Here is a 17235-nt window from a genome sequence, read left to right on the forward strand (position 1 = left end):
GCAGAAACTTTTTGGACTAGGGTTAAAAAAAATTATTGGGATCAAATTTTCATTTTTGGTGGGGTTAATAAAAAAAATTTTAAAATAAAAATAATATTTAAAATTTCTTAAACACTGCCTCCGCCCCTGGGGTGATAAAAATAAGATATCAAAGAAGCCATGTGTTTCTAAAAATGAGCAAAAGAAGTTTGTGTGAGACCGAAGTTCTAATAATATGGTATCATTCTTTGCATGGAATACATGTAACTTCAACAAATAGCAAAGTAATAACATTGGTTTTTGAATTTTCACAGCTAGCTAAACCATTATATCAATAACTATGAATATATTTACGTGGACTGCACATGAATCCTTTGGTAAGTTTGATCTGATCCAATTTTTGTGACTTCTTTACAAAAGTCCTCAGCACATTCTGATTCTAATATAATCCTGATTATCTGAATAGAAACCCTAGATCTAGCGCTTTCATTTAATTGTTTACAAACCCTAAACCAATCAACTGAACAACTGATTTGTTCACATTGCTTGCTTATTTACAGTTTTAATAAGTTACCTAGCTTAATCACTGCTGATTAGGATCTATTGTGTACCTTAGCTCATTGTGGATTCGATCTCTAAATACTACAATTGAACTTCTTATCTGAGAGAATAAATATCACTCATTAGCATAATTTGAGTGATATCAGTAGGATTGATAGCGCCGGTCGCTAATGATACTACAGTCTAACTCTTGGGCAATCACATATATGATCAATGCTCTGTTCATGGAATGAGATAAGCATCATGTCAATGTCATTCTTTTGAGACAGAAGCTAAATAAAGTCTCTGGGATTCTGGAGAGTTTCTCGCGCCAATGCACATGACAAGGTGATTGTGATCATCCTTTTGGGGTATTGTTCATGTCTGTAACCGCCCAATGGAGAGCAACTGATTCAGCCTCTCCGCAATCCCTCACATTCGAAAAGGTTCTACGACTGTGTAGGAAAATGTTGTTTTTAGATTGTGAGAGTAAGTCTTCATTAATTCAAACGAGGAAGAAGAGATAGTTTAAATACATGTGAAACTATCTACACTAAACCAACTACTTAAACATATTAAACCAACTATATACACTCTATTAGTTGCCAAATTAATCTCTTAATGTCCAAGCAGCTCCACTACTAACATGATTGCCAACCCATGAGACACTGATGTTGCCTTTCAGAAACTGAGGTGGTGGTTTCGTCCACCTGTTAGTCCTTTCATGGGTCGGAAACAGAGTGAAAAATTCTATCACCAAAGGGAAATTAACCTTTAACTGAATGCCTGTTGCATCTTTTCTTGCATTCGAGATAACATAGTGTAAATAAGTTAATTAGGATACTTGTAAATTAAGTTTTTAAAGTGTAAATATTATGAATTATATCAAGTATTATTGTTTAACTAGTGAGAACGGGAATTTTGACGCAATTTTAAAAGAGATTTTAGGATCATTATCAAGAGCTTGTCGATTTTTCTTTAAAAAAATTACATTAATATTTAATTAAAAACAGTTTAAAGCATATTGAAAGGTATTATTCCTTCTGTTTTATATTAAGTGTCAATTTAATATTTGTTGTTGCATAAAAATTATCGTTTTATAATTCTAATGCAATTTATACTTACTTTTAGTTCAATATTACTTTAAAAATAAATTTATTTATCTAAAATGTTATTGACTAAATAGATGATATTAATAAAAAAAATAAATGCATTTCAATTTGTTTTTTAATATTTGTGAAAATATCTATTACACTTTTTGTGAAACAGGTGGATTATATTTTTTAAAGGTAAACCTTTTTGAACCATCATCGAATTTCGATATTCCATATTGACTTTTGTCACAGTGGTGTGACTAATGCAATTTATAGAAAACCAACAAGCTCGGTGCTCAATAAAAGAAAACGTACAAGCTCTTAATGATGATTCTAAAATCTCTCTGCGTTCATGTCGCTTCCAATAAAAGACCAAATTTTCTTTTATCACAGTGTTGGTAAAGCAAATAAATGGGACCAGGTTATAAACACAGAGAATGCCGAAAAGTTAAAGAAAGAGAGGTGCCAAATAAGTTCTCTCTCTCTTCTCTCTTAAAAATCTTTCAGAGAGAGAGAACTTGAATCGTCGCCGGCTTCATTCCGGCTTCGTCTTCTTCTCTATCACCGGTTCTTATCCGGTTTTGATTCCCGTAGTTCGGGCTTCTGACTCTGGTAAGAGGTGGTTCTCAAAACACCTTCTTATCCGGCTTTCTTCTCGCTTCATCGTCCGTCTGTGATGGTGATGGTGAGCTTGGTTCCGGTTCTCCGGTTCCTTTGTTTTACTTTTTGACCATCGCTTCCTGGTTGTATCTGCGGCGATTGACTCTCGATAAGAAGATTGGACTGTTTCCTCCTCCCCTTGGATAGGGTTGTTTCATCTTCGAGCTCTTCTACATCTTTAAAGATGTCTGTTTCTCGTGTTCAGGTGAGTCCGATTATTCAGATCGATTGAAGACAATCGATTCATCCATCTTTTGAAGCGTTGGTCATTTGGTTCTCAATCGGCTTGGAAGTTCTTCGCTACGGTGCTCGTTCTGAGCTTACTCCCCTGGTCGTGTTGACGGCTTCGTCTTCCGGTGATCGGAGCTCCGGCGAGGATCTTTTCCCGGCGATTAAGGTGATGACCTTCAAAGCACGTGTCCCCATCAGCTATGCGTCTATACACGTGTCTAGCCTATCATCGGCGTGCCATTTCCCTCTGCGAAGGCTGCTACGCCTTAGTTTTTTGGGCCTTTGTCTAGGTCTCGTTTATTTCTTTAGCTTTGTCTGGGCCTTCTTGTTTTGGGCCTCACCTTGTAATTATTTGTGTTGCTGGACTTCTGTCCATGTTTAATGTTTATAAGATGACAAAAAAAAAAAAAAAAAAAAAAAACACAGAGAATGCCCGAAAATTAGGAAAAGGAGAAAATCGACAAAACGTCGTCACGCCACTGTGGCAAAACGTCTTCACACCACCGTGGCAAAAGTCAATTGGAATTTGGGAGTATCGAAATTTGCTAATGGTTTTTTTTTATAACTATTTTATTACTCAAAATTGAGGTGGTCTGAATAAGTAGATCGGAATAAGACAACCAATAAAATATAACTCTTTATCAAAATATGCTAATAGTTCAAAAAGATACTTTCACTATCCTTTAAATTTTCTTTTTCAAAATATAAACTAAATACTAAAAACTCGATTACGTAATATAATACTAATAAATATTCTCGATCCTTCTTATACTACTTTATATAGTTCCACATTCCTCGTTGGTTCCCTACGGGGGTGATCCCAGAAAAATATTTATGAAGTGTCAAAAACTTTTAAAAATGTCATAAAGAGGGTTTGAACCTGGATTTGTGGATTCATTAATACCCTTTTCAACCAAACTGCCACTGCCCATTAGTTAATATTGGCTATAAAACCTGGATATTATTGTTTTCTGTGGTGTCAAAGTGACTCCACAGTCCTCCATGTGGGTCTGCCCCTGGTTCCCTACACACTTAACAATTGTTTCCTTACAACTCTCTCTGAAATCTTCTTCGTCTCTCTCAAAATGAAGCTTTGTATGCCTTTGATCTCAGTCGTTCTCTTCATGTTCATGATATTCGTTGCTTCAGGTTCATTACTCTCATAACTTAATATTGGTTTTCCTATATGCATAGTAAAGTGAAATATTGGTTCTCAACAGCAATTTTTTTAAAACATTATTATATATAAGCATGATCTTCAGTTTTTTTTAATAAAAAATTGATAATGTTTTACTAAATTGTGTATATATACCCTCTAAAATGTTAGGGCCGACCATATGATCATTCCCCATGATTTCAGAAGGCTATGGCCTATGAGCTTTGGTTGTATTGTTTAGCAAAAATACTTGTTCTTCTATAAACTTTGAAGATGAATAACGCACCAATGGGCGTCCCTGAAATGTTGGGAGTCTAAATCAATTTAATGAGGATTTTCTAAACTTTTTTTTTAACAAATTTGGGGGCATTTTTCTATGTAAATTTTTTTAAAAATTTTGAGAACCCTAAGCTGATGTTTCAATTCGCTGTGTTCAGGATCGCCCCGGCACCATGCATGCATGAGAATTGAAACTAAGCTATGGTCTAAAGAAACTGTTTTTCCTGTGTGTTAGGGGCGGGTCCAGTCACAGTGGAGGCACGTACATGTGAGTCGAAGAGCCATAAGTTCAGGGGTCTATGTGTGAGCACACACAACTGCGCAAACGTGTGCCACACCCAAGGTTTTTCCGGAGGTAGATGCCGTGGGTTCCGTCGTCGTTGCTTCTGCATCAAACATTGCTGATCCATCCATCGATCGATCCTCGTGACTCAAAATCTTCAATCCATCGTCTCTCCTGTTTGTTTCTTTCTATCTAATGTTCCGTACAGCACCATGTCGTACCATACATGCGGGTATGTTTTATGTGTTCTCGAATAAGTCTTTTTGGTTATATTGTTGTTAAATTCTACTGTTTAGAAAAAAAATCAAGAAGCGTCTACAAGTGTCTATAAATTTGCAGAAGTTTCTTCTTCTTCTTTTCTTCTTCTTTAGTTATAACCCAGAGAATAAAAATTTAACTTATCCATGATTTCACAATCTTGAAATCATCTTGATCCGATATTTCTTCATCGCGAGCTTGACGTCTTTCAACGTTTATGACATTGACGAGAGCACCCAAGATCATCATCTTCATACCTCTATCTTGTATCTTCGCAACTTTCAGAAAGATCTTGTTAAGTTATCTGATGGAAAATAGAGAAAACCTGTTTTCCATTTGATATTATTAAAAAACATTATATTTCTAGTATATCATTTTCTGATATATATGGCTTCAAAAATCTTATTCTTATGACTGGCCCTTGATCTGATTAAGTGATGTGCTATATATATGAGCATAAATAATATCAACAAGCCCATGCAGGTCTTGTAGTTCCACATTTTGGTTATACTAATTACTAAACATCTACGTATGGTTCTTAATTAGTTATTTATGGTTGTGCTCCAAAACGAGAGTGTTTTAGATATAATTCGCTAGGTTAAGTTTGTGATTTAGGAATGACTCCAGTGGAAGCAAAACCGTGTGAGGCACCGATAAAACATTCCAAGGAGTGTGTCTCAACGGACAGAACTGTGCCTCTGCTTGTACCAAAGAAGGTTCCACAGGCGGTCATTGCAGTAGTCTCCGTTGCTCCTGCACCAAACCCGGCTAATTAAATTTTATCAGCTAATAAAATAGTCTAAACGAAAAAATATAAAAAAAACTCATTTTTGGTATCCTCTCTTTCACCATTGTCTAGACTCAATTCGAAAATAGAATTGTAATAACCGTAAAAGGAACAATTTGTTTTGTCTGTATATGTGATGTTCTTTTATGTTTTGTAAGAGCTTTAAATCATGTATTGAGATTTTAAATTGTGCTTATATATGTATGGAAAAATCATTAGTTTTGTTACAAGGAAACCTTACTTTTCTGTCTGAATATTCCTCAAAATTTAACAAAATTACACTACTTTCGTTGTTTTGGTTATATACGTTTTGACATAGCCATAAGCATATGTAAAGGCTTACAAATTTGCATTTCCCAAGATCAGAAACTAACAGAGTTTTAATCACTACTTCAGAGGCCAGTAATTAGCCAGCTCAAACATAATTCATTCCCTCTTTCAACTCTGAAAGTCGGCTGAAACACTAATCTTCTTGTCAATTTATAACTTAAACGAGATTCAAATCTGTCTCTGCTATAACCCAAGCCTCTTGGCACCACACTCTGAGCAGAACTTGGAGGTCTCTCTCAGATACTGTGCTCCACATTGGTCACAGAATTTCGCAGGACCAGTTGCCTATGGAAAAACAAGATAAAACATATGATGATCTGAAATTATCTAAATGGTAGTTTTGAGTTTTGAGTTCTGGAAGATTTGTACCATGACATGGCCTCCGGTGAGGGGCTGCAAGCAAGCCATGTGCTGCGAAATAGATGGTGACTGGTGTTGGGCTTGAGACAGTTCAGGGTCGCATTGATGGTTTTGACCGGGAAAATGTGTGGCTGCGTGTTGATTTTGGTAAACAGATTGATGATGTTGGTGGTGGCTCTGGTGAATAGATTGGTGAAACTGATGAGGATGATGAGACATAGATGACATGTGATGTTTGGAAGGAGAAGGAGTGTCTTGTTGTTGTTGTTGTTGTTGTTGTTGACTTTGATCCTGCAATTATCATGATAAAACATGATGAGCTCAAGATCATTGCAGTAAGGGTATTAGGAGATTTGGAAGGAGTATGTACTTACTTCACTAACAGTAGCTAAAGTCGATGGATCCATACCTGGAAATGTCTGCTTAACAATGAAAAAAAAAAAATAACAATGTCATTTTGTTCTTTCATCTCAGAAAAAACGTGCGTTGATTGATCTTACAGGCAAGCCATGGATGCTGCAGGCAGAACTGTGAACACGTCTATGCTTGTGTCGAGGGCAATAAAATTTATAATCTCTGGCAGAGACAGCTACTTCATTGCGGCCTGTTAATCGCTTAAACCTACAGTGACAATATCCAATTATATATACTGATGATTCACCATTCACATACAATTGAACAATAGTATAGACTGGTGATCCAACCATTCAGCATCTTCAACCGGTATATCATCCGGCTTTTCAACAATATCCAAACCATTCACCACCACAAACCGAACTCGTTTCTCTCCTCCATGTGTTACCAATTCTGGAAATCTTGTCCTAGTTTCAAGTGATGTTGCAAGTTCTCTTCTTCTGTACATGCAAGTACCTGTAAATGAACAAGGACAATCACACAAACAAACCTTCAAAACCAATGTTCAAGAAATCGATAAGCTGTAATTATGATTTATTCTCAACGACTAGACGGATTCTTCAAGGACTTGGCTGGATCTAGACATTAAGGGAATTATTGATATATTTTTATATATTTAACATTTATAATAATTTCTTTTTGGTTTTTTTGTTTAATTATAAAATTATTTTGATGGATTATAAAAATTAGATATATAAAAAATAGAGATTAGATTTAACACTATTGTTTAGTTTAGCATATTTAGACCAATTTAGATCGAGTTAAATGGATTTAAGACGGTTGAAATGGATATGAGTCGCATAAATCGTATTTGAAAAACCTGTTTGCTATGACCGAGTTGCCTTAGAACACTGCTCAAAACTAATCAAATTGAAGATAAAATTACCTTTCTTAGGAAACTTCTTGGTTAGTTTTCTATACAAGCCACCTGCTGCTTCAAGAGCAACCCCAAGTGTCTTTTCCCTTATACCATTCAGTGAACCAACTCTCACATTAGCTTCACCGACCAAAGTCTCGTATAAGTTTGCAATATACATCAACGGCAATGCAAAACTCGGGTCGCCTTCATACTGTGTATCATCCGACTTCCTCTTGGATTTATTACTACTACCTGAATCGGTCTCATGGTCACGCTTGTTCTCACAGACTTCAACCACATGTTGGCTGATAAAGTAATCCACGATGATTTGGAGAAACCTCCCTCGTGCTGATTCAATTGGTGAAACATCTGAAATAAAAATAAGATAATGAATCAAGAAGCTTCTCCTACGTCAAAAGATGGAGATAGATATTTATTACCTTGAATGGTTAACATATTGTAAGAAGTTCCTGAAGGCTCCTTGTTATCCATGTTAGACCCACCTTCTTCAACTCCGTCATTGTGGATTTGCAGAGAGTTTGTGTATGATTCGTGCATACAGTTCTGAAAAGAGACAAAAGCCAAAGTCAAAGTCTTTAACATTTGCACCCAAAAAAAAGAGAGACAAAAGCCAAAGTCTTTGAATAACTCTCACAACTTCAATTCAATTAGCTAAAGCTACTCTATAAAATATCTAACCACCGCCTAGCGATTGTTTTTGAAAACACAATGTGAAACCCACAACTTCAATTCATTCCATACAAACTAAATTGAGCTAATGTTACAGATAAACCCTAAAAAAGTTGAGAAATTTGTACACACCGCGGAAGAGGAATGGCCGTCATTGTCCAAGCGATCGCCTTCATGAGCAACGGAGCCTCCGATGCCGTCGATATCTCTGGGCGGACCATCAACGGAGTTGAGATCGTGTAGAGAGCTACCGATGTAAGAATCAGCCGATCCCAAATTGTAGTGCTGCACTTGAACCCTAGCTCCCATCTCAAACAATCGAAAACCCTAAACTGGCCAAATACATAGACAAATTCGAAAATCAATATCGATTTGGTGAGAATCAACCATCTTTTTTTTAGTCACAGATTCGACTCTAGAAGTTGCAGATTCGACTCTAGGAATTGGATCCGTGAAGTAGCTTTGAGTTTACTGGTGAGAGAGAGATTAACTAACGGCTATTCAAACCGTGGACAAATAGGGAATCCGAACCTGAGCTTATCGTACGCTGAAAGAGATCTCCGAACCTGGATCCAGACTCCCGCACCTCTTTCCGAGCCAGTCAGTTTCGGAAACTCTCGCAAGACATCTGCCCGAAACTAACAAGGGACTATTTTTATATATTAAAAACATTTTTTTTTAATTCGAATATAAACTAATGTTTAAGTGAATACATAATAAATTGATAACTATATTAGTCCTATTTAATTCAATTTTTGTTTGGCAACACATCCTCTATATATTAAAAAAATATTATAACACTTTAGTTATAACACGTGTCATCATTCGAATGCTATTTAAAATCTATAAAAAAATATATTGGTCAACTACACATATATTATATATTTTTCATTAAATTAACTATATATTAATTAATAATCTATAATTAATATTTTTTATTCTTTCCTTAAATAAGATATACGGAATTATCAAAAGTGAATAAAATATATATTTGACAATTAATAATTTTAATAATAAATATTTGATAACAATTTACATATCTTAAAACCTCTTACAGGTCACAAATGTGACGTATTTTACAAGTTTGCTTTCGGTAGTGGTGACAAACCAATGGATATGGGTTTAGAGGCGATAGGACGTGGTGTAACGAGGTTGATATTGTCTAACAACTCTGACATTCGAGTTTCTTTCGTCCCTGTGTGGTTGTAAGACATAATTTTGTATTTTTTTTATTGTTATGTGAAACAATAATAGTAAACAATAATTGTAAGTTATAAGATACAAATTTTATTAATAGAATTAACAAACATCAGAACATATTAGATTTTAATGTTACTACTAACTACTAAGAACAAAAACTAAAACAATATAGCAACAATGAAGAAAAACAAGCAATATAGCAAAAACTAAAACAATATAACAGCTTGTTTCTCTGTTTTAGCTGCTTCACAATTCTTCTTAGCTTCAGCAGCTTGTCACTTCTCCTCTGCTTTGCACTCTACCGCAGAAAGTCTCTTCATCAACCGGTCATGCAGTCGTCCTTTCACCTTCTCAACTTCCACCTGCAATATCAAGAATATCACCATCAATTACACATAATGATAAACAGAAGATATGATCAACTTTGACTTTGTTTCTTGAGTTTTTTTCAGACTACGTACCTCAGTTTTCTTTCAGAATTTCACCTTCTGATTATTCTCCCATCTGAACCTCGACCTCACCCAAATCTTTTTCAGTTTAAAGCATGATAAAATTAACAATGCAACTTCGACTCCTTACCTAGCCATGTGGTTAGCCTTTTCCACTTTCTCCCGCAAAGAAGCACGAGCTTCAGAAACAGTTTTACAAGTTTGGAGAAAAGCTTTAGTCTTTAGTGACGTTGAAACATCTTTGTCTTCGCCGTCTTGGCTAGCTCAACACCTTTATCTCCCTCCTAGTTTTCATTTGAAGCTCTTTCTTTGACAGTTCTGATGCTTGTGTCCCGGGACTTGAAGGTGCATAAGACATAGGACTTTGCATTGGTGTTATCAGCATAAGTGGTGTCCCATTTTTAGAAGGTTCTTGGAACGCTATTCGAGTCATTTCGGTTCCCATTGAAAGTGCAAGACGAGTCTGTTACAGAGAGTAATACATACAAATACAATGTTTTTTTTTTTATTTCGCAAAGTACTACATTAGGATAATAATGAAAGTTTATTTTTACATAGATAAAATGCTTTACTAGGTCTTTTCTGAATTGACTAACATGTCACACACAGACAGAGACACTAGCCTTACACGTTCCTAGATCAAACTAACCCTAGAACCCCTTTGATCCCCTCATGACCTCTAGCCCTTATGTTTTATATCTACTCTCATTCAACACTGGAACTCTTTCTTTTGAGGTGGTACATAATCCTCAGCACGTCTTTCTCTACCTTTACTTGCAGATTTCGTGGGTCGCCTTAGCCAACTTTCCAAGGAAAAGATATTACCATATCTTTCTTTATAGAATATTTCCAAATCTCCTTCAAAGTCTTTCGGAAATCTTTCCTTGATTATTTACATTTTCTCCAAGGTAAATCATAACTTGCTTAGCCTCTAAGTAGTCTTTACTTTAGCTCTAAGTCAGCTTCAATTTCAGTCTTCAGATCAGCTACACAACTTCACTTCACGTAACACTCCTTGTACGACTTCATGTACGACTGGTACATGGACACCTTGAAAAGTTATTTTTCTTCAGCTTTTAAAACTCAGTCGTCACTGCACTAACACCCATGTCTCTCATCAATACATGTTGACTGAGATTAACTGCAAGCAAGTACATTTTGGATTTAGAAGATAAACTGAGCATACACAGTTGAATAACACAAAACATTGTTCACAAGAAGCTAGAGACCATTTCAACTTAAGAAACAAAAAAAAATGGGGAGAAAGAAAAGTGTACCATGGTCATGAAATTGATTTTTCATTGTAGGAGCAGATTCAAGTATTTCTTCTTCTTTCTTGTAGCTATAATCAGAGAAGAAAAAAGTTTATTTAAAGAGCAAAATTTAGGTTTATCCCTGGGGTGAACATTTAAATTCACTTCACTTTCTAATGACCAATCAAACTGCTACGTAGATTATTTAATAAAAATATTAATTTTTTAAAAATAATTAAAAAAGAATGACGACAATTTTAACGATGCTAACGTCAGCAGCTAAACCCTAAATCTTAAATTCTAAATCCTAGACTTTAAATCATAAATCCAAATTATAGAAACCTCAAATCCTATATCTTAAACCCAAATCCTAGATCATAAACCCAAATCCTAGGCCATAAACTCAAACCGTAAACCGTAAACCCAAACCATATACACTAAACCCAAATTCTAGATCCTAAATCAAAACCGTAAATCCTAAACCAAAACCTAGACGCTATAAGGTTTAGATTTAGAGTTTACGGTTTGAGTTTAGAATCTATGATTTGGGTTTAGGGTATAGGGTATAGGGTTTGAGTTTAGGGTCTATGATTTGGATATAGGGTATAGGATTTTGGATTTAGGGTTTACAGTTTAGGATTAGGATCCAAAATTTGGGTCTAAGATATATAGTTTGGGTTTAAGGTATAGGATTTAGGTTTAGGATATATGGTTTAGATTTAGAATTTAGGGTCTAGAATTTATGATTTAAAATTTAATTAGGATTTTGTTGTTAGTATTAATGTCGTTAAAATTGATGTTTTTTTCAATCATTTTTTTTTAAATTAATATTTTTATTTAGTAATCTACGTGACACTTTGATTGGTTTTTAGAAAATGAGGTGAATTTAAATGAACTTAAGTTTTGTTGTTATTTTGGTAAATTAAAGAAGTAGAGATGAATGAGGTGATTTTGTAAATAGACGTTACGTATCTTTTTGTTGCCACAATAGAAAATCAATCAAGTGATTTTGAAAATCGATCAATTTCGTATATTTTTATTACCATGAAAAAAAAAGTAAATATGGTCCATCAAAGGAAATAGATTCCATTTTATCACTATATACTTAATCACTCGTGACAAACCATATCTACTTTCCTTTTTTATATTTCAGATCGGTATTAATCACTCGCCACAAACCATAATTACTTTCCTCTTTTATTTAAAATCGCGTATATATCCCATCATGTTTCGTGGATCAGCCAGCTTGGCTTTCCTCTTTTATCCACACGTGCCACGTGGAGCAGCGTGTCAGTCATCATTCAACACCTCCTTCAATCCCCCTAAAGAGAATTACCGGCTATCAACGGTCCTCACCCGTTTAACCAGGTCTTTTTATTTCCAAAAAGTAAAAAAAAAAAATCGATTTGTTAAAAAAAGAAAGAAAGAAAGAAAGATCAATGAGAATCGGCGGTGTGGAGATGATGCAATACGCGTCGGAGATGATGACGTCGTCTTCTTCGGCGGTGGAAGCGTTCGATCTCAAGGACGCTTCGTCTTGGTGGTCTGACGTTAACAAGTCTCCGATTTGGCAGGATCGTATCTTCCACGCTCTCGCTCTTCTCTACGGAATCGTCTCCGTCGTCGCTCTGGTACGGTAGTTCTTGATTTTGAATCATCTCTTAGGGATTATTCGATGAAACGAATGTTTGTTTGCTTTTTTTTGGTAGATTCAACTTGTGAGAATCCAATGGAGAGTTCCAGAATATGGATGGACGACGCAGAAGGTCTTTCACTTCCTCAATTTCGTCGTGAACGGAGGTTGGTTGGTTTGTGCGAGATTGTGGATTTTGTTTGTGTTCTTGATGTTTTCTATGTGTATTTGATTGTGTTCATTGGTATGGTTTTCGCAGTCAGGGCTGTGGTGTTTGTATTCAGGAGAGATGTGCAGTTCATGCATCCAGAGGTGAAGCCGCTCTTCATTATCAAATGCTTTCTTAATTTGCTAATCCTTTGATGACTGTGTTGTAGATTCTGCAACATATCTTGCTTGATATTCCAAGTCTTGCGTTCTTCACCACCTATGCTCTTCTAGTCCTCTTCTGGGCTGAGATTTACTATCAGGTGAGATCTGATTAGTTATATGGTTCTTTGGTTTTGATGTTTTACTTAGATACTCTTTGGTTTGGACAGGCGCGTGCTGTATCCACTGATGGACTGAGGCCAGGCTTCTTCACAATCAATGCAGTTGTTTATGTAGTTCAGGTATGTATATTTTTCCATGCAGTCTTCAAGATATTTGTGAATTTAGAGAAAAGTTATAATTTTGTTTTTGTGGGGTCGGTCATGGGGATTGTATTGCTTTCAGATTGCTCTTTGGTTGGTTTTGTGGTGGAAGCCTGTTCGAGTTATGGTTATCCTATCAAAGATGTTCTTTGCTGGTAAATTAAGCTTTGATCCTTCTATGTGACACAAGCATGTTTAATTAGTAGTAATTGTCTCACGTCTCTAGCAAACTTATTATCGCAGGTGCTTCCTTGTTTGCTGCCCTTGGATTTCTACTTTACGGTGGAAGGTAAATCTGTCAAATCACCAGTCAAATCACCAATGAGTTGTGAGATTACAAATTGTGACCATCCCATCTTGCTTGCAGTCATAGTCACTTACATTCTTTTTCATATCTAGACCAGAATTCCTCGAGTAAATTTGCATACCGTTGAAAATGATTATAACATCTTTTTTAAGCTTGATTCTGTATCCGTTTATGTCTATCTTATGGCAGGCTTTTCCTAATGTTGCAAAGTTTCCCAGCAGAGTCTAACGGCCGCCGCAAAAAGCTGCAAGAGGTGAAACATCAATTGTTTAAGTGTAGCCATTCAAGTCTTTACTATTTTCTGCTTCCCGAATGTTTACACCCTCTTTCTCTCTCTCTCTCTCTCTCTTATGTATGGTAGGTTGGTTACGTGACAGTTATATGCTCTACGTGTTTCCTCATCAGGTGTATCATGGTAAAGTCACCCACAAACATATCGTTATGTTGATATCCACCCATTCTTCTTACCTTCTTGGTTGCATTGGATTATCTTTCTTCTTTACTAGAGTTGTTAGTTTAAGATTTAACAACTAACGAAACTAAGCTCGTGTCATTTAATATGGTTTTAGATGTGCTTTGCTGCTTTCGACGAGGGGGCAAACCTTGATGTGTTGGATCACCCCATTCTTAACTTCATATATTACCTGGTAAGCTCTCTCTTTGCTTAATGATTAATAATGTCGTGAACATTATTAGCTTTATTTTTGACGTTTGTGAATTGTAACCTGATGGTCCTTGTTTCTTATATACAGTTGGTAGAGATATTACCTTCCTCTTTGGTCCTCTTCATCTTGAGAAAGCTACCACCAAAACGAGGCATCACACAGTACCATCAGATCCGCTGAAGGGTAAAGACACGACAACAAATGATCAGAAGAAGACACGCCCATGTTTCTTTTGTCGGATATGCTTTTATTTTATTCAATAGAGAGAAAAGCATTAGGAACAATTTTTTAAAAAAAGTTCTATAGCTGATCAGTATTTTTGGTTCATGATGGGGATGAATTTGACTAAGGATCTTGTTCCCTTTACATAGGTAATGTGATAAAGAAAAGTATTCTAGAAAATACATGGAAGCATTGTGCAGGTTTGTGTTAAAACTTAGATGCTACGTTACCTAGCTCATTGTGGTTGTGTCTTGCTTTCATGAACAAAACGAAGAACAAATTACAGCACTTGATTTGACGACTTTTTATTTTGCAATTTTAGATTAAAAGACATCTTGAAACTGAAGGTAGTATCCTAGAATACTTTCTATTGTTTTGGACAATGAAGTTTCAATCAAGCTTATCACCTTATCACCTTACCATGGTATTATCTATTAACAAACGGCCTACTTACAGTTCTGTATTTTAAACAAACTATTTAACTTAATTTGCAGTGAATTAAGCGATCATGGATATGAGGATTGTAGAAGATGTATATGTGTTAACAATAAAGTAGGCCACCGTCCTGTTTACAAATCACAATTCAAATGTGTCCTGAACATTCTTTCAAGATTTTAGTTTCAACAGTACGATCTCAAACATCAAAAATGAGATGCTTATGCATTGTTTTCTTTTTCGATATTTTGGTGTTTCTTATTTATTATTGACTTTTATTTTTCCCTTTTTCTCTATAGAGCACTATGTCTTCAACCCAAAACGAGGATGATCATATGTATCAACAAAACTAGAGAAGTGTTTCTTATTCTATATCTATTGTTCTCGGCTAAGAGTATCTTCGATCTATTGCTATTTCCATTTCTATAATAGCATTTAGAGGTAAAATTATTCTAATCCACTTCTATTTTTTTTTATAATAGAAATTTCTATTTTTCCTTCTATTTATTATTGACTTTTATTATTCTCTTTTTCTCTATAGAGCACTATGTGTTCAACCCAAAATGAGAATGATCATATGTATCAACAAAACTAGAGAAGTGTTTCTTATTCTATATATATTGTTCTCGGCTAAGAGTGTCTCCAATTTATTGCTATTTACATTTCTATAATAGTATTTAGAGTTAAAAATTTTCTAATCCACTTCTATTTGACTTTTATTTTTCCCTTTTTCTCTATAGAGCACTATGTCTTCAACCCAAAACGAGGATGATCATATGTATCAACAAAACTAGAGAAGTGTTTCTTATTCTATATCTATTGTTCTCGGCTAAGAGTATCTCCGATCTATTGCTATTTCCATTTCTATAATAGCATTTAGAGGTAAAATTATTCTAATCCACTTCTATTTTTTTATAATAGAAATTTCTATTTTTCCTTCTATTTATTATTGACTTTTATTATTCTCTTTTTCTCTATAGAGCACTATGTGTTCAACCCAAAATGAGGATGATCATATGTATCAACAAAACTAGAGAAGTGTTTCTTATTCTATATATATTGTTCTCGGCTAAGAGTGTCTCCAATTTATTGCTATTTACATTTCTATAATAGTATTTAGAGGTAAAAATTTTCTAATCCACTTCTATTTTTTTTTATAATAGATATTTCTATTTTTTGTTCTATTTATAGAAGAAAAATAACATTCCTCTATTTTTTTATTGTACATTTAGAAATTGCTATTTTAGAGAAATTCATTGGAGCATATCTCATCTTTATTATATAGTTTCTCTATTTTAGAGGTGAAAATAACAAAATACACTGGAGATAGTGTAAGTTAAAGTGAAAAACATTGTAGATGAAAGGGAAGGGGGGGGGGACATAATTTCCTGTATTGAATTTGTTCATGTAAGAATGATGAACGCACAATATGAAGAATCCAAACCCACAACGCCACAAACATTACAATCCAAAGGCTTGTAAGATTAGTACAAAATTGATACGTTCATGAGGTTTTGGCACGGGAAATTTTGAATATTATTCACTTTTTATTTCAAAATTGTAAATGAAGTACTATAGGGAAGATCTTATTTGAAAATGAAGCAAATATATAATTATTGGATGAATGTGAAATATTAAATATATAGGGAAAGAATAACCAAACAACAAAGTCGTTCCAAAACTAAAAAAAATAGACATGGTTCCAAATTATCAACGACATCAGCAAAACGACTGCGAAGTGGAATAATATCCGAATATGTCCGATGTAGTAACAAGAAGACTAGTCAAACATTACAAACCCACAATGCCACAAACATTACAATCCAAAGGCTTGTAAGATTAGTACAAAATTGATACGTTCATGAGGTTTTGGCACGGGAAATTTTGAATATTATTCACTTTTTATTTCAAAATTGTAAATGAAGTACTATAGGGAAGATCTTATTTGAAAATGAAGCAAATATATAATTATTGGATGAATGTGAAATATTAAATATATAGGGAAAGAATAACCAAACAACAAAGTCGTTCCAAAACTAAAAAAAATAGACATGGTTCCAAATTATCAACGATATCAGCAAAACGACTGCGAAGTGGAATAATATCCGAATATGTCCGATGTAGTAACAAGAAGACTAGTCAAACATTACAAACCCACAACGCCACAAACATTACAATCCAAAGGCTTGTAAGATTAGTACAAAATTGATACGTTCATGAGGTTTTGGCACGGGAAATTTTGAATATTATTCACTTTTTATTTCAAAATTGTAAATGAAGTACTATAGGGAAGATCTTATTTGAAAATGAAGCAAATATATAATTATTGGATGAATGTGAAATATTAAATATATAGGGAAAGAATAACCAAACAACAAAGTCGTTCCAAAACTAAAAAAAATAGACATGGTTCCAAATTATCAACGACATCAGCAAAACGACTGCGAAGTGGAATAATATCCGAATATGTCCGATGTAGTAACAAGAAGACTAGTCAAACATTACAAACCCACAACGCC

At 34.8% G+C, this 17235-nt stretch overlaps 2 protein-coding genes across 5 annotated transcripts; one reads left to right on the plus strand and one right to left on the minus strand.

The window, feature by feature from the left end:
- Positions 1-545: 545 nt before the first annotated feature.
- On the minus strand, positions 546-11772 carry LOC103839447 (uncharacterized protein At2g02148). 4 transcript variants are annotated; one of them, XM_009115954.3, is made up of 9 exons: positions 8452-11772; positions 8053-8247; positions 7671-7794; positions 7258-7599; positions 6662-6827; positions 6458-6578; positions 6332-6379; positions 5967-6248; positions 546-5882 (listed from the first exon to the last, which is right to left on the minus strand). In XM_009115954.3, the coding sequence occupies exons 2-9, from the start codon at positions 8227-8229 to the stop codon at positions 5781-5783; spliced, it is 1362 nt and encodes a 453-aa protein (XP_009114202.1). In that variant the 5' UTR covers positions 8230-8247; positions 8452-11772; the 3' UTR covers positions 546-5780. The 4 variants fall into 4 exon arrangements, with proteins under 4 accessions (XP_009114202.1, XP_009114203.1, XP_009114201.1 ...); XM_009115955.3 differs by having other exon boundaries at positions 6332-6376; positions 8053-8252; XM_009115953.3 differs by having other exon boundaries at positions 8053-8252.
- A 266-nt stretch (positions 11773-12038) lies between these two features.
- Positions 12039-14519, plus strand: LOC103839445 (tobamovirus multiplication protein 3). The gene is made up of 11 exons (XM_009115952.3): positions 12039-12453; positions 12532-12622; positions 12715-12767; positions 12833-12925; positions 12995-13066; positions 13170-13242; positions 13331-13376; positions 13584-13647; positions 13756-13809; positions 13964-14041; positions 14147-14519. The coding sequence occupies exons 1-11, from the start codon at positions 12262-12264 to the stop codon at positions 14237-14239; spliced, it is 909 nt and encodes a 302-aa protein (XP_009114200.1). The 5' UTR covers positions 12039-12261; the 3' UTR covers positions 14240-14519.
- The last annotated feature ends 2716 nt before the right edge of the window (positions 14520-17235 follow it).

The sequence above is a fragment of the Brassica rapa genome, chromosome A09 (genome assembly GCF_000309985.2).
Source record: "Brassica rapa cultivar Chiifu-401-42 chromosome A09, CAAS_Brap_v3.01, whole genome shotgun sequence".
Taxonomy (NCBI): domain Eukaryota; kingdom Viridiplantae; phylum Streptophyta; class Magnoliopsida; order Brassicales; family Brassicaceae; genus Brassica; species Brassica rapa.